Source organism: Ambystoma mexicanum, chromosome 14, assembly GCF_040938575.1.
Source record: "Ambystoma mexicanum isolate Mex_15411 chromosome 14, UKY_AmexF1_1, whole genome shotgun sequence".
Taxonomy (NCBI): Eukaryota; Metazoa; Chordata; class Amphibia; order Caudata; family Ambystomatidae; genus Ambystoma; species Ambystoma mexicanum.
In genome coordinates, this window is record NC_090940.1 from 519,416,177 (window position 1) to 519,443,744 (window position 27,568).

The following is a 27,568-nucleotide window of genomic DNA, read 5'->3' on the forward strand; positions in this document are numbered from 1 at the left end:
ATGTCTGGGTATAGTGCACTAATAGTCGCCATTTCCAAAAGTTGTCACAGCACTCCCAACTCTCCACTTGTATCCCCCCCTTAGCCCTATATGCACACCTAAATACACACAGTTCTTGTTTCACTTATATCCAAGTGATCACATTTGCAATGGAATAAGCCCAATCTTGGATGTTAGTTACAGCGCTCTCCTGCCGGGTTACCGATGGCAGTACCTGATACTTCTGTCAGCCTCCCGGTACGTTTCCTGCTGCTGTCAATGAAAATATTTCCTGCCAAATAAGGACTATAACACTGCTACAATCCTGCACTTTAGCAGATCAATAAAGGGCTTATATGCGTTATCTATTTCTTGTTGTGCTCGGTGTGCGGCGCCACACAGCGAGTCCCAATACATCCACTGCTGCGGATATCAAAACTGGCGAGATACCGCAGACCCGGCACACCAGCGGAACCTGCACATCAGCTCCCCCGTTTCGTCAGCTCACACACCGTCCACACTGCTGCTGCCGTCGTACTGGTTAGAAGAAAGGACCTAAACGGATTGTCAAGCCGCACCAGTATCGCACTCTACTGCTCTCACGTCAGAATTCCTTCACTGGCCGCTTCCGACAATCTCCGGCCAAGACTCCAAAGAACTTGTGCAAAGACATTCCCATTTACTTACCTGAAGTGCTGCATCCTATCCAAAGGCTTTTGCCTATTGAATGGTATGACTCGTCTAAGAGGTATTTGCCCTGCTTGGGAATATTGGTGATCTCTTGTGTTCTAATAACCTTTGCCTTTCACCAACTTCTAAGAGTGTTCTGAATGTCAAAACTAAGATATTAATGACCCCAGCACCCTTGTTATTGAAGTCACCTGTGGGTGTTGGTTGCGTCTGTGGGCCGTCCCAAAAGGGTCTGGTCTGATTCAGAAACTCAGTGTACAGTATTGAAGTGTATTTGTGTGTTACTATTATATTGCTCCCTTCTAAAGAAGGCTTTATAACTGACTGATACATAAATTAACAATGGTTTATGCAAGAAACCTTGAGTGTAAGAGTTTATTTGAATACCTGTAACTGAATCTTTGTGCAACTCCACTACTGCTCACATTTCCCCTCTTGAGATAAGCCTGGCTGCTCAACACGCTACCAAAACTGTAGTACAAGCTTATACCAAACGTTGGGTTGCATATACCTGTAGTCATAGTTGCTTTTAGTGTTCCCAGAGGGTACTGCATTCACACTTTGCCTAACAGTCTTCAGTGGTAACCTTGTGTAGCCTGCCAAGGCTCCAGTGTGTCTCAGAGGACAGGAAGAACAAGTTACTTACCAACTGTAACGTACTTTCGATCCCACGTAGTCCTCATCTTATGATATTCGTATCCCAGCTTCAGAAAAAAATTTCTCCAGGGGGCACTATGTTCAAGACCGCGGAGTCGAAGTCCTTCGAGGACCGCAGTCGGGCGTCGACGTCATCCACTGTATAAAGGGCTCGAGCAGCGCCCGTTACCTCAGTTCTGTTTTTACAGTTTTCATGGTCACATCAGCGGATCAGGTTTTAAGTCCTCAGGCTCTTAAGGAAGTTAGAGTGCAACTGGCATAAACTGTACGGAGGGGTAGGATGGGAAGGTCGATGAGGAATACGTGGTAGGAAAATCCAATCGAAAGAACGTTACAGTTGGTAAGTAACTTGTTCTTCGAATGGATGGTGTCCTCCCACATATTCCTCATCTTATGATAGACTCCCATAGCAGTGTTAATTTTGGAGGTGGGAGTACTAGAAATTTTAATTATGGACTGAATGAAGGACAGCTTTTGCAAATAGTCCTCCTTGATATGTAGTAGAATCCAAGCAGTAATGCTTTACAAAAGGTGTACATGGACGACCAGGTGGCCGCAGCACAAATATCCTGCACCGGGACATCCCTCTGAAGAGCTGTGGAAGTTGCCATCCCTTGGGTTGAATGAGCCCTTCATCCACCTGGAGGCTCTTTCCCAGCTAGTTTATAGCATTCAGAGATTGCTAGAATTATCCATCTGGATAGAGTTTGTTTAGATACTGCAAGGCCCAATTTGTGCCCAGTATATCCAACTAATAGTTGGTCACATGGTCTGAGATTTGCCAATCTTGAAATGTAGAAACGGAGAGCCCTTTTTGGGTCCAGTCTATGCAACCTTTCCTCTTCCTTACTAGCGTGAGGTGGAAGATAAAAGGAAGGTAAGAATTTTTTGTGACAGATGAAAATCAGACACTATTTTAGGCAAGAAAGATGGTTTGACTTTTAGAATAACCTGGTCTCTATGGAAAATGGTGTGAGGAGGCTTACAAGGCAGTGCCTGCAACTCACTTACCCTACGGGCTGATGTTATAGCCACTAACAGAATTGTCTTAACAGCGAGCAGTCTTACTGGACAAGAATGTAAAGTTTCGAAAGGAGCACACATGAGAAATCTTAAGACTAGATTTAAATCCCAGATGGGCACCTGAAAAGGTGTCGGAGGGTATACATTTGTCAGCCCTTTCAAGAATTGAATGACTAAAGGCATTTTAAAATAGGACACCTCTTCCGAGGAGCGCTTAAAGATAGATGGCACTGCCAAGTAACCTTTTATAGTTCCAACATGGAGCCCCAAATTGGCTAACTGCAAGAGAAAAGAAAGCACTGTTGGAGTATTACAAAGAAATTGATCCACATTCTTATTCCCGCACCGGTCACTGAACTTGTTCCAACGACACAGATACAGGGATCTTGTTGCTGGCCTTCTGGCCGAAAGCAAAATCTCCATGACATCATCTGGGAGGGCCCAATCCTTATATCTCAGCCTCTCAGAAACCATGCGTGAAGGCCGAGTGTCTTGACCTCTGGATGGAGAACCCGACCTTCCTCTTGCGAGAGAAGATCCTCTGTTTGTGGAAGACGTATTGGAGGGCAGATGGACATGTCCAGAAGGTCCAGGAACCACGTCCTCCTGGCCCAATCCGGGGCAATTAGGATCATGGTTTTCCTGAACTTTCACAACCTCCCGATTACGTGAGCAATCACGGGGACTGGAGGAAACGCGTAAAGGAGTCGAAATACCCAGTCCACTACGAACGCGCCCCCTAGAGCTCCTCTTGAGGGAAATTCCTTGAGAAATACAGTTCGTACTTCTGGTTGGTCTCGGTCGCAAACAGATCCACTTGAGGAGTTCCCCAAAGGGAGAAGATCTCTTGATGGACATCCTGAGCTAGTTCCCACTCATGGGAGACTGCGCTCTGCCTGCTCAGAGCGTCTGCCACCGTGTTTAGCTCTCCGGCGAGGTGAACTGCCGATAGAGATTCCTTCTTGCATTGCCCAGAACCAGAGCTGCATTGCCTCTCTGCACAGTGCAAGTGATCCTACGCCTCCTTTTGTTGAGGTATTACATGGCCACTGTGTTGTCCGTCATTATCAGGACATTATTTCCATTACAGAGGGCAGAAAAGCCTTCAGCGCTAGTCCGATGGCTCTCAGCTCTAAAAGGTTGATGTGTAGTTTGGACTCCGATGGAAAGCAACGACCGCTGATTGTCAGATTGTTGGTTTTGGGCTCCCCACCCTGTGAGTGAGGCATCCGTCACTACCGTTATCTCCGGCCATGGTTGCCAAAAAGGTTCCCCCTTGAGGATATTCTCCTTGCAAGCCCACCATAGGAGATCTTGAGCCACTTTGGTCGGAACTTGTAGAAGGTCTGACATCTCCCCCGAAAACTGGGACCATTGAGTCTTAAGGGCCCACTGAAGGCATCTCATCCTCAATCCGGCCTCTGGCACCAGAACAATGCAGGATGCCATGAGGCCTAGCAACCTTAGAAAGTCGAAAGACGGTAGATGTTGGGCATTTTGAAACTTCATTACCATCTGCAGAAAGTGGTGAGCTCTCTCCTCGGGAGGCGAGGCTTTCCCTGAGGAGGTGTCTAGGATCGCTCCGATGAATTGGAGTTTTTGGCTTGACATAATTTGTGACTTCTTGTAATTGAGGGAGAAGCCCAGACTTTGTAAGAAGTGGCAGGTCAAAGCCAGATGTTCCTGGACTCGTTCGGATAAACTTCTGATATTCGCTGCCACCACTGCCATCAGTTTGGTGAGAACCCTCGGGTGGAGGTCAGCCCAAATGGTAGAACCCGAAACTGATAATGAGAACCACCAATTGTGAACCTCATCTACTTTGTGCTTGAGATGGATTGGCACATGAAAGTAAGCATCCTGAAAGTCCAATGAAACCAGCCAGTCCTGAAGCTGAAGAGCCTGAAGTGTCTGAGAAAGGGTCACCATCTTCAACTTGTCCTTCCTGAGGAACTTGTTCAAGCTTCTCAAGTCCAAGATGGATCTCAATCCTCTGTCCTTTTTGGGGATGAGAAAATAGGGGGGGGGGGGGAGGGAGTACCAGCCCTTGTTCCTCTCCGCTACAGGTACATGTTCTATTGCACCTTTCTCTAGCAGGGTTATAATCTCCTGCACAAGGAGCGGGTCTGGAATTTTTACAGGGTTGACTCCCGGTGGATGATTTTGAGGTCTTTGATGAAAAGGAAGACAGTAACCATGGGTCACTATCGCTAGTGCCAAGGCCTCTGACGTAATGCCCTGCCATTCGGCCAGATCCCGAGTGATTCTGCCTCCCACCGGGGGTTTTGTGGGTTAAGACCTCAAAGTGGCTTTGCAGCAGCTGCAGCAGTGGCTGAGGAGGTAGTAGCCGCTGCTGTGGCTGATCTAGCACCTCTCCCTTTTCCACCACGAAATGGTTTTCTCTGTTGGCCTCTCTGACTGGCCTGCCCCCTCCCTTTTCCAAAACAGAAATAGAAGCGAAAGGGGCGAGTCTTCCAGGAAGATGAGCCTGCGTAAGAGTGTTGTTGAGGTTGCCTTATAGCGGCACTAAGTGATTTTGCTGCCGCTTTCGACGTCTGCAGCTTCTCCAAGCTCTCATCCGCCTTGCTGCCAAACAACCTCAAACCGTCAAAAGGCATATTAAGTAATCTAGACTGCACATCAGGTGCAAAATCAGATTTCCTTAGCCATGTGAATCTGCGCAAGACAGTGCTAGATGCCATGGACCTGCTTATACTATCCGCAGTGTCCAATCCTGACTGAAGGCATTCCTCCATAGCCTCTTTACCATCCTTCACTATAGCCAGGAAACCATCCCGTTCCTCACCTTCCAGGATGCGTTCAGCCACTGAAGACATGCAGTCCCACGGGGTATAAATAAATCTTGCTAATGTGCAAGTGACATTAGTCGATTTCAGGGCCATGCTACCTGAAGAAAAAGCTTTCCGGGCCCAAGCATCAACTTTTTTTATCGTCCCTGTCTGGTGGTATTGATGGGTAAGCTGATTGCCTAGTGGAGGTTGCAGCTTGCACAACTAGACTTTCAGGAGATGGATGTTTGGATAAATATTCAGGATCTGATAAAGCTGACCTATATTTTGGTACCGATTTCTTATTTACTGCTAGAATCGAATCAGGAGTGTTCCAATTTACCATTACCCTTTTTTGCAGTGCTTTATGGAATGGGAGAACAGGATCTTTTAAGGGACCCTCACTCAGGATGTCGGTCATGTCATCCTGGTCAAAATCCGGGGAAGCAGCTTTCCAACCCATAAAATCAATTACCCTTCCCATAAGATTCCTATAACTGGGATCAGCATGATCTGTAGGACCTGGCCTTTCAAAATCCACTTCAGGAGAAGTGTCTAAGCCACTGGCATTTTGGAGACAGTCATAAAGGTCTGTTATTTTAGACTGTGGGTCCACTAGTTCTTCAGGAACCTCTCTGGCTCCAAATCTAACTACAGCTAGAGAGACATCCTCTTCAGAGGAATCTTCTTCATACATAGATGACATGGATCTAAAAAAATCCTGTCTAGGTGGAGGGTGGAAAGTCTTTTCAGGCAAAGAATGTGGAATTAACCTAGGCATGGATAACGGCGTCGTCTTGAGTCTTGGTATCAAAGAAGGCTTCGATAAAGGCGTTGAAGGTGTCGATAGGGTAGACGCTGGCTTTGATACAGCTAAAGGTGTTGACATCATTTTCATCAGCGGTCTCGACGCTATGGTCGTCGACGGTGTCTAGTCGAGTTTTGGCTTCGACGTCAATGTCGATTTCGCTAGCCCCGATTTATGCACCGCAGGCTTCGACTTAGTGCGAGGCATCGGGGAACTTTCCCTTGAAAACACTCTCGACTCTTTCAACCCTTGCGCGTTTAGATCTTGATTTTTCGCTGGCACTTTTAGAGTGAGTAGAGGCATTATGACCACGCGGCAACTTCGAGGGGGTCTGAGCCGCTTTCTCAAATATTTTAAGCATCGAAGCCCTGAAGGCCTCCCATTTCTCTGGGGAATCGTGCTTTGATGGGTAAGTTACTCTTCTCTCAGAAGAGGACGAGGAGGAAGAAGACCTATGACGTCACTTTGACTTTTTAGTCGAAGACGAGGAAGATTTCCTGGAGCGACTCTCCGATCTCGACCTCCTCAACCCTCGACAAGATTTTCTACCGGATTCATCTGAATCCTTTTGCCTTTTCGAAGACTTATATTTCTCCTCCCCCACCGCCAGCTTACCTCTGCGTTCCCTGAGAGCCTCATTTGACATGGCCTGACAGGACCCACACTCATCAACCTGACGGTCTGGGCTGAGGCACCAGAGGCAAGTCCGATGGGGGTCAGTAATAGACATCTTACTGCCACACTTCAGACATTTTTTTAACCCTGTCTTGAGCGTGGAGGGAGTTGAAGACGAGGACATCAAAGAAATTCTTGATGCACACTTCGTAACGCAAAGCAGTTGCGTCGGAAAAATGTAACTGAGGTAACGGGCGCTGCTCAAGCCCTTTATACAGTGGATGATGCCTGACAGCGGCCCTCGATGGCCTTCGACTCCGCAGTCTCGAACACAGCACCCCCTGGTGAACATTTTCTCTGAAGCAGCTGAAGCTGGGATATGAATATCATAAGATGAGGAATACATGGGAGGACACATTCCATTTGAAAAGGGCCGATGCTGAAACTTCATCTTTTGTCTTCTGGTGCACCTGAGAGAAACCAGTGCCTGGCTTGGGGGCTCGCCTGATTGGACAGCCACCCGCCAGTTTCTGTAAACTACAGGGAGAGTTTGCAGAGGATGAGTGTGCAGAGGATGAGAATGAATTCCTGATAAAAGGAGAGGATCCAAAGGCCGAAGACCTGTTGACCACAGGAATCTAAGAACTGAAGAAAACTGCCAGTGAAGCCTGCAGCCCCTTCCAGCAACCGCAAAGAGACCACTGCTGTCCTGACCCAGTTTTCAAATCGACAGAGGAGCTCAGAAGAGGACCAATCCTTCCCTTTGGCTGGTGGGACCAACTAGCCAAAAGACTACCTCAAGACGAGCCACCCCACCGACGTGCCGTGACCTTCCTGGGCTGAAAACCACCAATAACCGGGGACCTCCAACCATATTGCAGTGCATAGTCTTCCCATGAATAAATCCTCCTAGAACTTTGTTGAGCTCCAGTTGGACCTCCAGAGACAAGATTTCCCCCCCTCCTCAAAGTCCCCTCACCAGAGCGCAAGACGAAAGAGGCGAGTTGGCTGGTGTAAGGAACTCATGGTAACAGTAAAGACAGACACAAGTGATCAAAGTACAAGGGTGTTTAACTGTAAATGCATGGTGGAAAAATGCCCGATCTCAATCTAAAATGGGAGCAAGCGTCGACAAGCAAATGAAAAATAAGGCAGCCCTTGTGGTGTTGTGTCAAAATAAAAGGGCCTATACAAATAAAAATAAAAAAAAACTATTGCCAATTTCTTACAATCAACTACACGACGAGTGTGGGATAAGGGTTCAATAAAGAAAGAAGTGTTCACAAATAAGTCAGGATGTGATGGCCAGGGGTCTCCTTTCCCCATGTTTTCAGCATGGGACAAGGTGGGACCTTGGAGCACAGCACACACTCAAGGTTTCTCAGCACAAGCTAACAGTTCTGTTCCAACTATCAGGTTCTTCGATGGCTAAGTATCTTTTCAATAAATAGTCTCTTGCCTTTGAGGGCCTGATGTAGTAAACAGACAAAAAGTTACTTTCTCAATGGACTTTGGGTGAGGACTTTTCACCCTTTGATTTCCCTCGACTGGGCTTGGACCCACTTGCCAAGGGGGACCATTCACTTCCCCCTGGTCTTCCAATGCTTTCTACTTTCACAGGTCTTAATGTCTTTTAAATAATTCTTCAGGCCATGCCTCCGATTGTTGGCTTCCCTCTACCGGGTTCAATCTTGCCAACTTTTACAGACAGTTCACTATGGAACTTTAGACTTCACCCCGTCTCATTAGAATGCCTCGCCGGGTTGACTCTTGCCAACTTTTAACAAACAGTTAATGTATTAGTTTTCACCATGCAGGACTAATTTCCCTTTCTTTCAAATCGGTCGGTCAAAGACGCTCGACGGTACAGAGGATTTTACAAGACTCCTGTAGGACTACTTTGACCACTCTGCGCTTCATCCCAAGGCCTTCTGGTTATGGTAGTTTTATCATTGGGTAATCGCCCAGAGTTTCTTGCGTGAGCACCCACGTGGTGCTGGTCGCCTCTTTTGAGGTTTTCCCCTCTTTTCTCAATAGATCCTTTCAAAGTTCAAATCAGCTCTTGCTACTTTTCGTTCAACAGTTCTGGTTCTTATTGACTCTCCCCTCGACTCACCGGCTGCGATGAACCGCTTGGCTTTCTTCTCCTTCGAGTCAAGGTTGGTACCACCGAGACAAGCATCTCTCCCTGGCTTGGTTATCAGCAGAGGAGGGTCGTGTGTACCGTAGACATCTGCACACGCTGGCCTTTGTTCGCAGTCTTATGTTTCCTATTGCTGAGGTTTCACGGGCCTGGATCGAAAAGGGCAATGTTACGCCTCTCCTGGTCACCCTCTCAATATTTGCAGTCTTTCGCCTCCTCTTGAACTGCCGTGCTGAGTTAGTCCTCATGTCGTGCGGTCTGCCCTGCTCGTCCTGTGCTCTTGTGCTCCACCTTTTATCCCTATGAGGAAGGGAAAGGGCCGACGGGTGTGTGTGATTCAGGTCAATTGCCCGACTCTGCCTGACCATTGTGCCGGGCCATGTCAGGTAAACACCTCTGGGGTTCGTTGGCAGTCTTCCATGGGGTAAGAAAGTGATTGTGTCAAAAAGAAAGGGTTTGTCAAGCAAACGGGAATGATCAGAATGAATATCCTGAAATAAACAAGGGGGATTGTGGGAACAGTAGTGTTGCATCTGAGTAGACTGGTTGTTCGGGAAAGAATAACCTGAGGGATGGGGAAAAGAATGTTTGGGAGTATTCGGGCAGGGAACAGGATAAGAGGGATTCTGTGAGAGATGGTTTCTGGATGCATTGGGGTTTGGGATCCTAGGGGATTTGTTATATACATAGTGGTTATTGGATCTGGGTAAGATCAATTCAACTGGAGGAAGGGGGTGGTAAATGTATTACAACCTACAAAGGCCTCAGGTATGTCATTGTCCTTTCCTTCTCCCCCGGAACGATACAGCGTCTCACCTAGGGTATTCCTCCAAATACAAACCCGGGCTCCCCTACCCAGGTAATCCTCCCTCGCTGCTCGTCCACCCCCAGGGTAGGGATCTGAAAGCGCCAGCCGTTCCCTGGCCACCTGAATAAGGGATTTCTCGAGGTCTACTCAGGAGAATACCCTCAGGTTTCTCTCAACGTTCATCCTTTGAGCCTATGAAAAAGCGCCAAAACTGTAGACAGACGGAGCACGAAGAATCCTTTGCCGAGTCCTTTCTCACGACTGCTGCTGTGACATCCCTTCCAGAGTGCCTCCTTTAGTCACCATGACCAAGGAACAGGAGACCTGGTCCACCACTGCTGCACCTTGAAATCATGAATCCAGCTGCAACTTCTTCACAGCTCCTCAGGGTCTGTGGGACTCGTGGTAGTACATGCCTCAAGTCATTCAGTCGCTCCTTTGCTGCTTGAGTGCCGATTCCAGCGTTTAGGTGTTTGCTGAGGCCCAACGCTTGAGCGCACATAGGGAGTCCCCCCCCCCCCGCCCCACGCAAGGTCCCGGAAACCTTTGTGGCCCACAAAAGCATTTTACTTGTAATTGGAGATCCTCTGAAAATTTGCCTGGGTGGACTTTAGAAAAACTGTCCCAAAAGCGGGCACTATACACATTCTGAAATAAATATGAAACCTACTTATTAAGAGACACTAATACTTCAACATTCCTACCAATATATGGCACATATTGTAAATGGACTTAAAAAAAAAAAGAAAAAAAAAAAATAGATAGTGAGACAATATGGCATACTTCTATCTCTGTTGGGAACACAGTGCTCTCGCAAGGCCTCCTGGATACACTGAATCTGCTGTGAAACCGCAGACAGCATACGCTCCTCGAGTCTGTTGAACTCATCGAAACAGCCCCAGGCACCGACTTGGCAGAGTCCAACAAATATCCGTCCCATCGCCTAAAAGATCATGAAAACAAAAGTGACAAATATTTTTTGAGATTCCTGAAGTTGATCAGTTCCACAAACATGACATGCAAGAATAATATAATAGTTATCATGATTTTATTTAAATACAACCATCTAAAGAAAGAACAGTGGTCCCTATGTCACTGGAAGAATTTGAATGTTTTAATGAGCCATCATGTGCATAATTGCCAACCTAAACTTAAGAGTAATGCACTGTAAAATTTGGCGTAGCGTACTTCGGTCATTTCGGCAGCTAAGCCGCGTTTGGCCATGCAAAAATGAAAAAAAAAAGGGGGGGTTGTTAATGGCAAATAGGAAGAGCCAGATGGAAATACTGTGGTTGTGGTGTTGCAGGCTTGCAAGCGAGAAGTACAAAAATCTCGACAGACTGTGTGGTTCTAGAAGTGCAACTATCAGGAAAACATTGAAGTGTTTCGTCCTGAAGGGGAGCCCAATGTCAGTCAGTTCGAGTGAATGCTTTCATAACCTAGCAGGGTGCTGGAGTGGAGGGGGTAGTGAGAGATGGTATTGCTCAGTGTGGTGTGTCTAAAGGCAGTTGCTACTGGATGTGAAGGATGACTGAATAGTGAAAGATGAAGAGACATTAGGATGAGTTGGTTAGCTGAGGGGGCGGGATATGATATGACAATGCATTACTTACCGTAAAAGCATTTCTGATGGTTGTATCTGCTTAGATTCACATGCTGTGCATAGGTCCGACATCCAGTGGTCACTGCGGAGTATTGCATTTTGTTTTTCGTAGTCGAAAAGGGGACGTCGACAAGGCGTGTCTGTAACACTATCCCTATAGTGACGTGTGTTGTACCCACAATCCCTCACGTGTCGAGGTCCATCTGTTTGTATTTTTCTGCCCTGAGGGAGCCTTCTAGACGTGAGTGAGTACAGAAAAGAGAGAAATATAGAAAGATGTCTATGTTCCTTCCATCCAAGCGGGGAGGAAGGGTGGGCGCATGTGAATCTAAGCAGATACAACCATCAGAAATGCTTTTACGGTAAGTAATGCATTGTCTTCTGATGTTTGTTAATTAATCTGCTTAGAATCACATGCTGTGCATAGACTAGCGAGCAGTACCCGGAGTTGGCGGTGGGTTATGAGAAGGAACAGTAGAGAAAAGATGTCTTAATACTGCCTGTCCCACCTGGGAGTCAGATCTAGAGTGTGCATCTAGACAGTAGTGTTTTGTTAAGATGTGCACAGAACTCCAGGTAGCCGCTTTGCAGATGGACTCAAGGGGAACATTTGCAATGAAAGCTATGGACGCCCCCGTGCCTCGAGTAGAATGTGCTCTTGGCCTAAAGGGCAGTTCTCTCTTAGCAAGAGTATAGCAGAGAGTGATGCATTGAACAATCCATCTAGAAATAGTGGACTTTGAAACTGCATCCCCTTCTCTTCCTGCTGCCACCGAGACGAAGAACTGATTAGTCTTCCTCAGTGGTCTGGTTCTTTCCATGTAGAACATGACTGCTCTGCGCACATCTAGTGTGTGCAGAGTCCTTTCTCCCAAGTTGGAAGGATTTTGAAAGAACGCTGGTAGTTCTATAGACTGGTTTACATGGAATTTTGAGATGAATTTTGGAGCAAACCTTGGGTGAGTGCGTAGAACCACTTTATCTTTGTGAACTGTAACAAAGGGGTCTAGAACAGAAAGAGCCTGTAGTTCACTTACTCTCCTGATGGAGGTGATAGCTATTAGAAAAGCAGTCTTAAGACTGAGGTCTTTAAGAGTTGCTTTGTGCATGGGTTCAAATGGTGAGCCCATGAGTTTGGTAAGTACCACGTTAAGGTCCCATCCGGGAGCTGGGTCAGCTATCGGGGGGTGTATTCTCTTTACTCCCTCCCTGAAGGCCTTTATAACAGGGATCTTCCACCACGACACTTTGAGTTGGGAAGTGGTGTATGCAGAAAGTGCCGCTAGGTGGACTTTAATGGAATTGAACACTAGACCTGAATCCAATAAATGGGTCAGGTATAGAATAATATGTGTGGGAGAGCAGTCAATTTGGCTGATGCTCTTTGCTCTGCACCAAATGACAAATCTCTTCCATTTGCTAGAATAGCAGTGGCGAGTATTAGGTTTTCTGGCTTCCCTGAGGATGTCCATGCATCTCTGTGGGAGCTGTAGATGTCCAAATTCTATGATCTCAGGAGCCAGGCTGCTAAGTTCATGTTCTGGGGGCATGGATGCAGAGTCCTGCCCTTGTCTTGTGACTGCATGTTGTACGGGCAGGGGAGTTTCACTGGGGGAGATAGAGACATCTCCATCAAATGAGCGAACCATGGCTGTCGGGCCCACATTGGAGCCACCAGTATCATGGTTACTTGTTCCTGGTGCATCTTGTGCACTACCTTGTTGAGAAGGGGAGTCGGGGGGGGGGAAAAGCGTAAACAAATCTCCCTGACCATTGAATCGACAGACCGTTCCCCTTGGATTGGTTCTGGGGGTACCTGGAGGCGTAACTTTGGCATTGTGAGTTCTCCAGGGTTGCGAACAGGTCTATTTCTGGGAACCCCCATTGCGTGAAGACGTCGAAAACGATGTCTTCGTGCACTCGCCATTCGTACTCTTCGGGGAGGGGGAAATCTCTGCTGAGTTTGTCTGCCAGCAGATTGAGTTACCCTGGTACATGTTGTGATAGAAGGAACATATTCTGTTTGAGAGCCCACTTCCATATGTTTTGGGCAAGTTTGGACAGTCCTGGAGAGTGGGTTCCCCCCTGTTTGTTGATGTAATACATGGCTGTGGTGCGGTCTGTAAGGACCATCACTGTCTTGCCTTGTAGGTGTTCCTTGAAGGCTTTTAGCGCCTTGAACACCGCTAGTAGCTCCAGAAGATTGATGTGTTTGGATGCTACGTTCGGAGTCCACTCTCCGTGAGCAGTTTGATGGGATAGGTGAGCCCCCCATCCTGTGAGGGATGCGTCTGTGGTTAGAGTGGCTTCCGCCGCGGGTGTGGCAAAGGGTTTCCCTTTTTCTAGGTTTTCTTTTGTCCACCACTGTAGCGAGAGAACTAAGGCCTGCGAGACCACCACTAGGTCGTCCCATAGTCCGCTGGCCTGACACCACTGGCTGTTGAGCCACTCCTGCATTGGGCGCATGCGCAGGCGCGCGTGAGGTACCAAATAAATACACGACGCCATCATGCCTAGCAAGCGCATTGCTTTGCGTACCGTCACCTCTCGACCGGTCACATATTGAAGGATCTGAAACAACATGTTTTGGACCCTCTCTTTGGAGGGGAAGACGAGGCCGTCCTTTGTTTGAATTAGAGCCCCTAGGAATTGTTTGATTTGGCTGGGGTCTAGGCTGGACTTCTTTTCGTTGATGGAGAAGCCCAACTGGAACAAAAGGTCTACAGTCTTTTGGGTATTGGAGAAGCACGTTTCGTAAGAATCCCCTGTTATGAGCCAGTCGTCGAGGTAAGGGTAAACTGGGCTGGACAACCTGCGCAGGTGGGCCGCTGCCACTGCCAGTACTTTCGTGAATACCCTTGGTGCTGATGCTATGCCGAAGGGTAGCACTCTGAACTGGTAGTGTTTGCCCTCTATCATGAACCGGAGGTATTTTCTGTGCGCTGGCAACATTAAAATATGAAAGTATGCATCTTTCATGTCCAATGTTGTCATGTAATCTCCCTGTGATAGCAGTGGGATCACTTCCTGTAGGGTCACCATACGAAACTTTTGGGGTTTGATAAACTTGTTCGCTGGGCGCAGATCTAATACAGGGCGCATGGTTAGATCCTTTTTGGGTACAAGGAAGTACACTGAATAAATACCTTCCGTTACCTGAGATAGAGGCACGACCACTATGGCTCCTTTTTCCAGCAGTTGCTGTACTTCTTGTAGAAGGATGGCAAGATGTTCCGGTGACATGCGTCGTCCCCTCTGGGGTTTGTATGTTGGGGAACTGTTGAATTCGATGTAGTATCCGTGGGCTACGGTGGAAAGTACCCAGCGGTCTGACGTTATACCCTCCCATGCTGGAAGAAAGGATGTTATCCGGCCCCTGACCGGTGTTGCATGGGAGGGGACGCGAATCTTCGCGTCACTTGGTGTTGTTAGGGGCTTGGGAACCTCTGGGGGTGGACCCTCGCCCTCTTCCTTTGCCCCGGCGCTGTCCTCTTTGGCTGTACTGGCCACTATTGGTCTGGAAATTGGTGGCAGGGTACTGTTGCTGCTGGTTTTGTTGTTGGCGTTGGCCACGAAAAAAGCGTTTATTGCCATAGCCGCGCCTGGTAGCGGGCTTAGAGATTTGGTCAAAAGTTTTGATAGTATCGAACTCTTTTTTAGCCATCTCCAGAGCCTCATCCACCGCTTTCCCGAAGAGGTTTGAGTCTTCAACAGGTTTATTTATTAAAGACGCCTGTGTCTCCGGTTTGAACCCTGAGTTGCGCAGCCATACGTGTCATTTTAGGACTATTCCCTGAACTAGGGAACGTCCCGCAGTTTCTGCCGCATCCAGAGAGCTCTTTACAATACTCTGGTTGACCTGGGTTCCTTCGCCAATAGTTGAAAGCAGGCGTGTACGTAATGGTTCCGGCGCTTCTTCGGCGTCTTTGCGCAGTTTGGCCCACTGCGCGTCCGCATAGCTAGCGAGCAAAGAATTGTTGTTGGCAATTCTTGCCGAAAAGGCGGCCGAGGATGTAATTCTTTTTGCAAGGGCATATAACCGCTTGCCCTCCTTGTCAGGTGGTGCCTCACTGGTGGAGAGTGGTACCCCTGCCCTCTTTCTTGTGTTGGTTACTACCAGGGAATCCGGAATGGAATGTCCCCTGATGTACAGCGGGTCTGAGGGTGAAGGAGTGAAAAGTTTTTCAATTCTAGGATTGACCCCTCTGATTAGTGCGGGTGTGGACAGCGAAGGGATGATTCTTCTCTTCACCGAAGCGAGGAGGGGAATTGTCTGACTGACCGGGGGTTTCTCCTTAATTACCCTTTCTACAAAGTCTAATTCAGGGGAGAGCTCCCCAGTGTCCAGTTCGAAGTGTGCTGCTGCTCTGCGCAACAGGGCATTAAATGTGGGTTGATCGTCAATGGGAGACGTGTTTCTAACAGGTGAAATGTCAGGAGGATTTAGGTTCAGGACATCAGTGTCGGAATATATTGATGGTGATTACCAGGGGTGAGAAGGTCCTTCTTCTGGATTTTCTCCTACCAAGTCTGGGCTGTCTTCCAGACCTTCCTCCTGGTTCCGTCCGTCTTCCTCGTCCATAAAATCATCCTCTTCCTCAAAATAATGTTCTTCCCCAGTGAGGTCATACACACTATGGAAGTCTGAGGCTGTGTCCTGGTCTAATCTTGGAATTTTGGCCCTGGGGTCCTCCTGAGGCCCTTCTCTTATTCTCTTTGGAGTGGGAGGGTTTTGGGCATTCATAAACCTCTCCATTCTTTCCATGCAGAGATGGAGCCTTTCCATGGTTTCATGGGGTACCCCTGAGCGGTCTAGCGGGGGAAAATTGGTGTCTTGTAGCTGAAAACGGCTCGACCTCTCCCAGAACGTCGAGGAAAGTGTCCCGTCGCCCTCCGAAAAGCCTTCAGGTGTGCTGGGAATCCCTTCGACTGAAGGAGATCGTCCCTGTGTTTTCGGCGTGTCTTTCGACCTTTGCGTAGCGCTTGACGTGTCTTTCGGTGTACGCTTGTGGGCGTCGGCTACCACGATCCTCGCCAAGCTCTCAGCGACTCGTTTGTCAGCGGAGAGCTGTGGTTTCGACGTTATGGGTGTCGAACGCTCTACGGCGGCATGCGCTTTCTGCTGATGCGCTCCGGCCGATGATTTGGGGGCGGCGCCCTTATTTGCCGAAAGCCCAGTCGCTGGTCGCGGCTGCGGTTACGAGAGGGGCTTCGAACCCGAACGGTCCGAGGAGGCCGCCGGTGAAACCTGCGTCTCCTTGGGCGCTGATGCTCTCTTTGCCTTCGGCAAAGAAGAGCCATGGGTTGTGTGCTTATGTGTGGTCTTGTGTGCGTCAGTGTCGCCGGGGTGTTCATCCCCATAAGCAGGGCGTGAGCCGAGCCCGTCGGGGCCGGGGACAGACGACGAAGCGCGTGTGCGCTCTCTAGGGGGGTTTACGACTTCCGTAGCGGAGGTCGTGGTATCACGTTCCTCGTCACTGTCGGAGGTAGCGACGGTGGGTGGAGCGTCGGCCTTCGACATAGCGTAGGCCGCCCACCTTTTGACCCTACGGTCTTTTAGAGTCTTCGGCTTAAGAAGCCGACAAGCCGTGCAACCTTCCTCCTTGTGATCGAGGGGCAAGCAGCGGTTACACCGAGAATGCTTGTCCTTCCAAGTAACCTACCCTTGCAAAGCGGGCAAAACCTAAAGGGTGTCCTCTCCATAGCCGAGGCAATAAAACGTGATAACCACCCCAAGGGAAAGGAAGGGGAAAAGGAAAGGCATTCTCAGAAAAGAATTAGAGATGTCCCACGACCCCCACTCTCCCTACTGTATTTGGCCTGGAGGCCAGGCCACGTGTTCGGCAACGCCGAAGGATCTCCTCCGCTCGTCCCCTCCGTCGAAGATCTTGCTCGGCGGAGACAGCTTCACAACAGCGTCGAGGGGGGGGGGGTCGATATGTTCTATATAAATATAGGAAAACGACCAAAGGTCGAGGAGAAGAAATCTGCAATGTCTCTCGAGGAGCTCCGCGTAAAGGCGACCAGTAGCTGGGCGGAAAAAAACAATCTGAGGGACCTCGACGCGTGAGGGATTGTGGGTACAACACACGTCACTATAGGGATAGTGTTACAGACACGCCTTGTCGACGTCCCCTTTTCGACTACGAAAAACAAAATGCAATACTCCGCAGTGACCACTGGATGTCGGACCTATGCACAGCATGTGATTCTAAGCAGATTAACAAACATCAGAAGATAGGTTATTTATAAACGCGCTTAATACTCAGGAGTTTCTAAGAGCTGACCCGGGGATCAAACTTGTGGTGCTCCGTGTCGTCTTGCTTCCAAGGCGTGCATATTTCCCCTGAGCAAAAGAGGGGCACAAGAGTGAACCCTTTGGTTCAGGACTGTTAATCCAGTGTTGCTAGACTGTTTGGTTGTCTTCGACAATCATATTTTTTCTGTTCTAGTTTGGATTAGAGTGTGAGGGGAGACTAGCCCAAATGGGTCGATCTTCTATGCCTGAGAGTTAGCTCCTGTTAAGATGGATTTCCAAAAGTCAGCCCTGGGATAGGATTGTGGGAAGCCACCCTATTATGGTGAAGAGGGAGAAACTGAGAACTAGCCAAACGAATCAAGGTAAGATAGCAGAGCTGCAAGGATTAGTCTCAGGAAAGGTGCAAGTGGTTTGGGGCCCAATGAACCACAGAAAGGCACCTGTCTAAACTGGAATTATTGGCAAGTATACACATATACAATGGTTTATTAGGCCTTTAAAAACACATTAGGCAAGTAAAACCTCAAGTCAAATATTACTCAACACTATAAATCGAGAACTATTTTCAACCTTAGGAGAACTACAATAGCATGTGATTCAAGTACTCTGATGCGTTAGACATAGAACATATGCTTCAAGATAATCATAGAACAGCTTGCCCTATCTCTTATAAAGTTCAATCCAAAGATGGTTTGAGGCTTTGTGCCCTAAAGTCACCGCTCTAACAAAAACCTTCCCTAGACCCACACAATCCATCCAACTACAGACCGATTACGACGGTTCAATTCTTGTTAAAAATACTTAACCGAGCTGGATACCTGCAAATACAACAATACCTTGAATCTAACCACTTATTAGGACTAAGGCAATCTGGATTTAGACCCAGACACAGAACTGAAAGCGCCCTCATCGACCTCAAGACCCAAATCCAGTCCCTAAAAGAGCAAGGTAAACTGGCACTACTTCTTTTACTGGACCCATATGCATGCAGCTTTTGATTTGGTGAACCACAAAATCTTGTGTAGACACCTTTCATCAGCTGCAAACTTCTCAGACGAAGCCAATGCCTGGATCATGTCGTTCCTCAACAGATCCATGGAGGCTCTGTGCACCCTCTGCCTCTGCTCCACCTACCCCTGTCACCTGTGGGGTGCCCCAAGGTTCGTGCATGTCCCCTACTCTCTACAATGCATTTACCAAGCCACCTTTTGATGAGCTTGACTATCTGGGCGTCACCTACACCAATTACGCAGACAACACCCAGATACTCATCCCCATGACTGGTGATTACACTGTGGATAGCGGGACTCAACAACATTTATCTCATCATACAAGCCTGGATGGTGAAACACGGACTCTGTCTTAACCACGATAAGACAGAATTGCTACTCCTGGGATCACCTACCAACCTGACTAAAGTCATTCTCCTCATTCAACATTGATAGCAACATAATTAAAGTAGCCAATGTGGTAACTAACTCACTGGCCTCCTCATCCACCCACACCTCTAAGCTTATCACAGCTTGCCAATCTTACCTGTCCCCAGCTAACTGCATCACAATAGCTAGAGCCTTAGTAATCTCCAAGCTAGATTATTGCAATGCACTATACCATGGCACATCGCAACACAACCTAAATAAAATGCATGTTTTGCAAAATAACGCCATCCGAGCAGCTCTAAATATCCCAAGGAATCATCACATCTCTGAAACTAGACTATTGCTAAAATGGCTCAACATTAACCAAAGAATAGCCTACAAAACCCTGTCCCTTACTCAAACATGCCTTTCCAACCAGGTACCCTTTTATTTGGCCAACACTATATCCCGCCACACATCATCACGGCCTATCAGAACTGCCATGAGGCACTGTATCAACATACCTCGATTTAGACAACAACGTGCAGGCAGGGCTAGCTTTCGTGTCTTCGGAGCCAGAAAATGTAACACCCTCCCACTCTCATTAAGAGAGGAACCATCATTCCCGGAAAAAGATTAAAGCTTGGCTCCACGAACAAGAAGCTATATCCCACACCTAGCTTGCCCCGACACTCAATGCCTTGCTAAGACTGGGTACTGCGTAAAAATGTTGTACATACCTACATTTTCTCAATTGATGATCATATTTTATATGTTTTTGTAAATACAATTTTCATTGCTGTTTTTTCTCATAAATGTCTGTATGATCGTAACATGGAAGATCAGCGCCCAGTTACCTAGGGGCTTGGTGCGCTCAATAAAGTAAATTAAACCAGTTCTAAATTAATCTACTGCCCAGGTAGTTTTAGGAAGAGATTGACAATGCCAGTGCGTATGATTAATAGGAGTCAAAAAGATAAAGTTCAGGTAAGTAAACTCACTCAATCCCAGTCACAAGGATAGTCCCAAGAAGGGATCCGTGACCAGTTCTCTACCGACCAAAGTCAGGAAAGATTGGAGGACAGGAGAAAGAAACATGTATGTAAACCTACCCCCACCCCCTCCCCGATCCCAGAATGCTTTAGAGCGCACTGCTGGTGTTACGGAATCCGTGGGGGATGCAATCATCTGTTTTTGATCCTGTCGTGGAAGGCCAAAGCGTTGTGGGTGCAGAGGTCCCTTTCGGACTAAGAATTTAGTTGGTCAGTCGCAGTGCTTAGGAGTCTGTACCAGACAGCTTCCAGTAGAACACCCAAAAGAAAGATGCAGACTTCGCGGGGCGGACCACCACAGGACACATAAGAGAGTGAACAAGATGGATTGCAAGGGGAGTCCCCAGTCAGGCAGCATGAGGCGATCTTCAATGGACAAACACATGAGCAGGCCCAGCACAACTTGCGTAGATGCAAGAAGGCTGAAAATGCAGGAGCAGGCATCTTGTTACACAAGTTGAAAATCCTCCAAGTTTCAAAGATGTACTCGAAAGGGTGACAGCTGCAGGGATGTAGCCCAGGAGAGAGCTGGTCAGTCCACTGGTTGTTCCAGGGACACCCAAAGGCTCAGAAGGTGCAGATCCTTGAGACGGGGGTCAAGACTTGTTGTTCCCACAAGTTCACGGGTTAAAGCACAGACAAGGGTCTTCTTGAGATCAATCAGCCCACTTTCCACGCAACTATTTCCCTGAAAGGCCGCTTTCATTGCAAGGCAGCCATTTGGGGGAACTGTGCATACGTTTACTGCGCATAGAATGAGTTGGCTGAGCATGGCAGTGTCTAGGCCTGTCGGGTAAGGAGGTCGTTTGGGTATGTGTGGTGATTCGAGTGGGTCGGGGGCTGGTGTGGCAGGGGTGTCCCACGCTGAGCAGAGGACTGGCCTGGAGAGCGGAGGGGAGGGGAGGGAATGGGAGTTGCAGGGGTGTCCCCAGCATCGGGAACGAACAGGGAAGGTGGTTTCCTTGCATTGAGGAAATCGGGCCCGGACAACCTAGCTCTGATGAATCCAGCCTGCGGGGAAACATTGTAGAACCCTTGAGGATCAGGGCTCACCCAGACTGACCACTTCTCTCCTGGGATTCCTCACTGTAGCAGTCGCTTCTCTGAGTGCATCCTTGGAACTTGGAGGATCTTCAACTTGTGCTACAAGATGCCTGCATCTGCACTTTTGCCTTCCAGTCCCAACAGAAGTCGTGCAGGGCTTGCTCCTTTATTCCCAAACCAAAGTTAGCCTGTCCCCGCTTGACCGTGACAACTCCTGTTAAATTCAGACTTCATTGCTCGATGGGGTTGGTCTACTCTGCAGAAGTACTTTGTTTCATGGCAAGGGTGACTAGCTAGCTAGTCTCTAGACCCGTAATATAGGCAAGTGACCAGAAATTAACCCGGTGCCTGAAAATGGCCTCCTCACCCAGTGACCACTTCAGTGATTACTCACCTGACGTTACCAGTTTACCTATCTTCTCACTCACTTTATCACATACACTGATTGAAGGTATATCTCCAGGACTTGGCTGCACCGCCAGTCAGTAAGGAGCACTCTCCTTTCAGTAAAATGCTCAGTCCAGTGCTTAGAATTCCATGAAGATTTCTTCTTTATTTGATCATAATAGATTGCGCATCATGGCTCCATGACATATAGCCGCCATCAATCCCGGCTCTCCCAAACAAAAACAGTGGACGCGTTTCGTGGCACCACTTGCCGCTTGATCACAACACAGTGTCTCTGACACCACCTTGTTTTAAAGTTGCTGGCAGCCTGGTAGTGGACATCGAAAGGGGTCATGACAATGGAAATTGAAAAGGGACTCATACCCCATGTGAAACCTGGCAGCCATCCTATAATAGATTTAATACCTAAAAAGTATTTGCACTGGGTAACATACTCCCCTTGGTATAGTAGGCCATGTGGGCCATCACGATAGCGAATATTTCAGTGCATTAGTTCTTTTTTTGAAAATTGCCGTCACTGTTTCAATTCAATTAACTACCATTTTTACTTATAAAAATTGGCATTCAATGTTTTCCAAATTACATCATTTTTGAAGTATAAAATGTGATACTCAATGCATGAAGTGCTTTGTGCATAAAATATATATTTAATAGTGCGAGAATACCTACCTGAAGATTTCATTGCTAAGTGTGTATTTTAAAAGCCTAAAATCATTGTATATTTGTTACTCTGTCTAACTGGAATTCTATTAGTGCTGTGTGCAGCTCACTGAAGTACTAGACCATTCTCACTCCCACTTCTGAGTCTAAGCCTTGCCATTCTGCTACCTACCTTGATTTGGCTAGACTTTGGCGTCTTTCCTGTTCAAAATGATCGGCTAACCGCTCATAACCCAGATACAGGGTTGATATTGGAAATCCATCTTATTATTTATGGAACCTTTTGCTGTTTGAAGGTACCTGCCTTTTTGGAGGAAAGCGTCTGTTTTGGAGGCATGATCAGTCCCTATAGCCATCACAACAGGGGAACTCTGTTCTTAGCGAAATTCCTCGTTTTAGACTGCAGACACCTCCTTACAGCAAGGTGCAGTAGTGATACTTTGTGCCCCTTTACATTTGATTTTGGTAAATGTATGATTACTTACATGATGTGTCCAAGACAGGCAGATGGCAGCAGCAGCAACTGTTCTACTTTTTTATATTCTCGCTTACACTTCTGCATTTTAGCACTCAATAGCTTAATAGTGTAATAGCTTTTACAGTACCATACACTATAAAATGGCTATGCCATGAGGTTAGTCTGTCCTTCGGCAATCTTGTACTTTGGCCTTCTTCCTGCCCTCTCAGGTACCAATGACCTTACCTTTCCAATCCTCCAATTGTCCCCCTGCTAATTTTCCTTCTGCAGAAAAATGTCTGGATACCCTAGCCAGGGCAACAATATGCCAGCTTCCAGACAAGCTGAGGTATTCCGAGATCAACACTGTTTCGATTTTTGGCACACTACACAACCTTGTACAGAACATTGCAGTCTACCACGCCAAGAAAGTCACAACTCTTGAAAATGAACAATATTTTTAAGTTAAGCATTCATGTATGTAAGGCCATAAAAGAATGTCGATATTGAAACAGAATAGGTTTTGGGAATTAAACAGATACAATAGGTTGTTTTGGTAGCTTTGCACGGTTTGCTGCCTCCCTTTAAAATTCGAATTTGGATGTTTTAGCATTCCTTGTGCACCATCTGCATTGCACAGTTTGCTGCCTCCATTACACAAACGAATTGGGTGTGTATAGTTTATTCAACTCTCTCTACCACCCACCAAATGTAATTTTTCTAATTCTGGGTTTCTCTTACTCTCTCCAACCTCATTCTACTAGGCCTACTAGTGAGTTCAGCCAGAACCGTGGTGCTGCCTCTCCTCCCTCATTCCTTGGCTAATTCTCTGCCTTCCTATGGCTCTTCATCTCTCCGATATTCTCTAACTGCTACACTATCACCTATCCTCCTTTTCTATCCAAGTCCGGCAGGAAGAAGTACAAAAAAAAGACACCCCGAGTGCAAACCCTGGACTTCCCATTGAAGACACATGTCATTGCCTCCACTAGAGGTTTCCACCGATATCCTTTTCTCTCCTTCTCACACTGCTCTATCAACGGTGGCACCAAGTTGGAAGTCCTCTTGGCTGGCTTTGCACCCCTCTTTTTGCTTTGTTAATGTCTATCACACTGACACCATTCTGGTTTAGGGTCCTTAACCCAACCTCCTTTTTGACCACATCTTGCCTTCCCTCATTAACTTCCTTGCTTCGCTTGCAGCCCCCACTTCTCCCCTCTCCCTCCTCTGAATGGTGTACCACGCCCCTGTACCCAACCTCAGAAAACCTTCAAAACCACTGACGACCTCCACCTGGTGACTCACCGCCCACTCAGCCAACAAACACTCCTCTGACATCTGTATCCTTCAAGCTGACTGCTTGACTTTGTGCGTTCCTGCTCCCCCTGACAGCAGCACTGCAAGCATGTTGCTCTTGCTGCGAGTCCCGTTCCCTGGAGGGGCGGAGCCTAGCGTGCACACGTGACGGATCACGTGACTTGAATCAAGCACGCATTGCTGGCAGAACCACCCTTGCGGCGTTTAGCCCTGGAGGCAGTAAGGGCTGGAGCTGCTGTTTGGCTGTGATTGTGCACCAGTCCTGTGAGTAACACTGACTCAGGTCCTTTACTTCATCACCAGCCTAATACTAAATAGTATTTAGGGTAAGGGGGGGGGGGGGAGAAGAGTCGGACTCTGGCCGCTCCTCTAGCTGTTGGGCGTTCCTTAGCCTAGTACTTGGAGCTCCTCAAGATTTACACTACTTAATGGTTTTATCATTCAAGTATTGACCCTTTTCGGAAAAATCAATTGACTTACTTGCTGCTATACTCGACTCCGATTTTTATCCTTATTCCTGAAGGGGATCCATATTGAATTGTAATTTTTTTATAGTGTTTTGGAACTGTACTACTTGTACTATTTCTGCTGTTAATTTTTGTATTCAGTGTATTTTTAAATATTGTCTACTATTCCATTGGTCATAGATTTTATCTTTAGGCGCCCCTCTTCTTTATTATCTATAGAGATTTTTGTGGTTAAACCCTACCTTTGTCCCTTCGTGTTCTCAACTGGTTTGAATGACATGTACAGGACTTAAGAGTCAGGCAGCTATGGAGGCTTCTCTGGATTCTCCTCTCCCGTAGTGTTGGCTCTTTCTCCTTCCTCGATGGATTGTATTCCAACAGGAAAACCCATTACCACTCCTCTGTGCAAGTCTCAACATACAATAGCAGACATTCTAGAGGATTCTGCTTCCAAAAAATGTATGGCTCATGCCCAAATTCACTCGCAAGATAGGACTGATTTACTTAATTTGATGGGTATTATTCCACGTACCCCAGCCAATAATAGTTGCATCTTTTCTGGAAAACAAGATCTCTCCATAGAGGCACAGGAAGATCGTCTGGCAGCCACTATAGCTTTAAATTTGGAGGAAGGGGGCAGTCTACTTGGTGTAAGGATGCACACTGATGACCCGAATATTAGTACGGTGAACTCTGTGCACGAACCCCCGTCCCACTCCAAGCTAGGCTGCCTTTTTACCTACCTTACTGTTGGATGACTGTAGTGAATTTTATTGAACCTTCTGTTATTTCTAAAGAGTCTATTGTGTCACAACTGCCTCTTCCAGAGGGTGATGGGAACTATGGTACACCTGGTACGAATTTATCTCCTGAGGCGTTTTCCTCTGGTAAGGGGGTCAACCATACTTCCTCTATTCATGTTACTCTCAGTGCTACACCGGTTGGCATTGCCAATACTTCAACAGTGAAACCCATATTGTTTAAAACTCCACACACTAGACCTTTGGTTAATTCTTTTAAAATTAAATCTCACACGGGCTCTCAGGGTAAACCTATCCAAGGGGAAAAAAATCAAATTTCTTTGGTAAAAGGACAGCAACCAGTACCCTTATCAAACCTCTGCACTCAGTTCTAACAGTGGCTACCTTGGATCATACGCATTTGGCGGATGTAGTGAAGAAGTTGGACACTGAAGACCCTGGAGATAATGATATTGATGGTATTAGTATCATAGAATGTACAGACAAGGCAATAGCTGCGAGTCATTTGGATTCCAATACCATTAACATAAATAATGTAACTCAGCAAACTTGTGATGCCTCTTATGTGGGCTCTCCCTCAGAATTAACTAATTTTATTGACGAGTACACTGAGAAGCAAAATTGGCTCAGAGAAAGGGGTTTACTTCCAGACTCACAAAAGGATCATGCTAGTCACTCTGTTATGCACCACACCCTGAAAGAGGCAGATGATAGAATAAAATTAACTCAACCCACTTTATCTGTATTGAATATGGTCCTTAGTTCTTTTGCGAGTCTCTATGACAATATTTGGTCCGAGGTTAGATCACATTCTCTTTTACCCTCTGAAATCTATAATAGGTTGGAAGGACTAGATAGATTTGAAGAATTGGTTAAAATCATCAAGGAAGAACACCCCTCAATAATAAAACAATCTTCAGACTCTGCTCTCCCTATTCAACAGACTGCGGAATTGCCTTCAGTCAAGATAGCCTTAAGTGTCCAAATGGCTAGTTTCCCAGGGGACCCCACGAACGGGGCCTCAGGGACTTCCCTTCATGGTATGGACAGGGACATTTCTAATCAACCTCTTCTGATTTCCCCTATGAAGGCTGAGGCCGTACAAGTGGGCCATATTCCTGATGCAGTGCTAGCCACCATCTCCACAAAAGTAACTACCAAACCCCTGGTAGAGAAAGCACCAGTGGGGCTGACCCTTAAAACGTTAAGCCCAACCTTTAAGGGTTTATCCTCAGGTCATACTATTCAAGCAACGGCTGAATCACTTAAGAGAAACAATATTGCCCCGTTATTTGATTTTAAAGCGGATCTTACTTTGGAAAAACCGGTTCACACCGTCGACCGTATTAAGGTTGCGGAACAGTCAAAGGGCTTTGCTCATATAGTTAAAAAAAAAAAATCAGAAGAATATGAAAAAAATATACTAATCAATTTTTTTAAGAAAATGTTTGGCAAGTCCCCCTGTGTGTGCAACAAGTTCTACCCCTCTTAAGGGGATTAGGAATCCGGTGGAATTAGCAGTATCTGAGATTGTTACTTCAACTGAAGTTACTGCTTCTGCTGGACTAACCTTACTACCGCCCACTCTGGCTATTCCTAGTCAGCCTGATTCTTTGGTAGTTAGTCCTATACTAGGGGACAATATTCCTGGGGTGTAGTTTGGCTTTGGTGGGCGGGTCGAAGAAACTCTTGTTACCGGCCCCCCAAAAATGGTTTCAACTCAACCAGAGCCTATAGATAATACCACTCCAGTTGTATTGGATGCCCAAATTGTATGTAAGCAGATAGCACCCGTTCCAGATGCAGCTCCCTGCACTATTTTGTGCAGTGCTTCATTTACATCAGTTACTATTCAACCTGAGCCTACTATCTCTCCGCTATCGGCGAATATGGTCAATCTCAATATGGTAAAACAATTATTTCAAGAGCTTCTTAGTACAGATTCATCTACTGGTGGGGGGTCCTACTCCAATTCTACGCCTGACTCAGGATGGGGCCCCTAATACCTCTGCTCTCCTTATAGATAGCCTCCCATCTTCCATTCCGATGCCCATCTGACCAATACAGAGTCTATAATGGGGGCGAGTGCTATGGGATTTAGACCAGTGGAGGGCCTATATGTTCCCAATTCTTTTAACTTAACTAATTCTAAGCCGCCAAATGGAGGCTCCATTAATGGTCATCATAAATCTTCCAATAGCCACGAACTTTCTCAAAATGAGATTTCTTCCCATCTGTCTGAAAGATTTCTATTGGGATCATACATCTCACAAAATAGGTCTATTTTAAGGGGTGCTAGGGGCACTGATCTGGAAGCTGATTCTTTAAGTCAGTTCACTAAAATTATAACTGACTCTTTACTTCATTCATTGGAGGTTAAAGATTCCTTAGATAGCTTGCAGCTTACTAGCCTTTGGGGTCAGGATATGCTTATCTGTCTCAATCGAGGAAATATATTAAAAATCTTCCATCAACTTCCCTCTCTTTCACTCATTTCCTCCTATGACATGGAGAGAATTTTCTTTCCCATTAAGGGACGTGTAGATTTGAGTAATATTGTTCTTCAATCCAGAGTGGTTTTAGAACTTATAATGGCCCAAAGAGATGGTTTAAGGCAGCTTGGTTTTGAAGTAAATTTGTTACAAACTAATCATCCGCCTGGTAAACATG

General features: G+C 46.8%; 1 protein-coding gene across 1 annotated transcript in view; it reads right to left on the reverse strand.

The window, feature by feature from the left end:
- Nucleotides 1–27,568, reverse strand: part of DYNC1H1 (dynein cytoplasmic 1 heavy chain 1) — a 2,031,190-nt gene that overhangs the window by 1,674,662 nt on the left and 328,960 nt on the right. Inside the window, exon 29 of the mRNA XM_069637760.1 lies at nt 10,296–10,455. Within this exon, the coding sequence (XP_069493861.1) occupies nt 10,296–10,455 (160 nt within the window). The remainder of the gene's footprint in view (nt 1–10,295; nt 10,456–27,568) is intronic.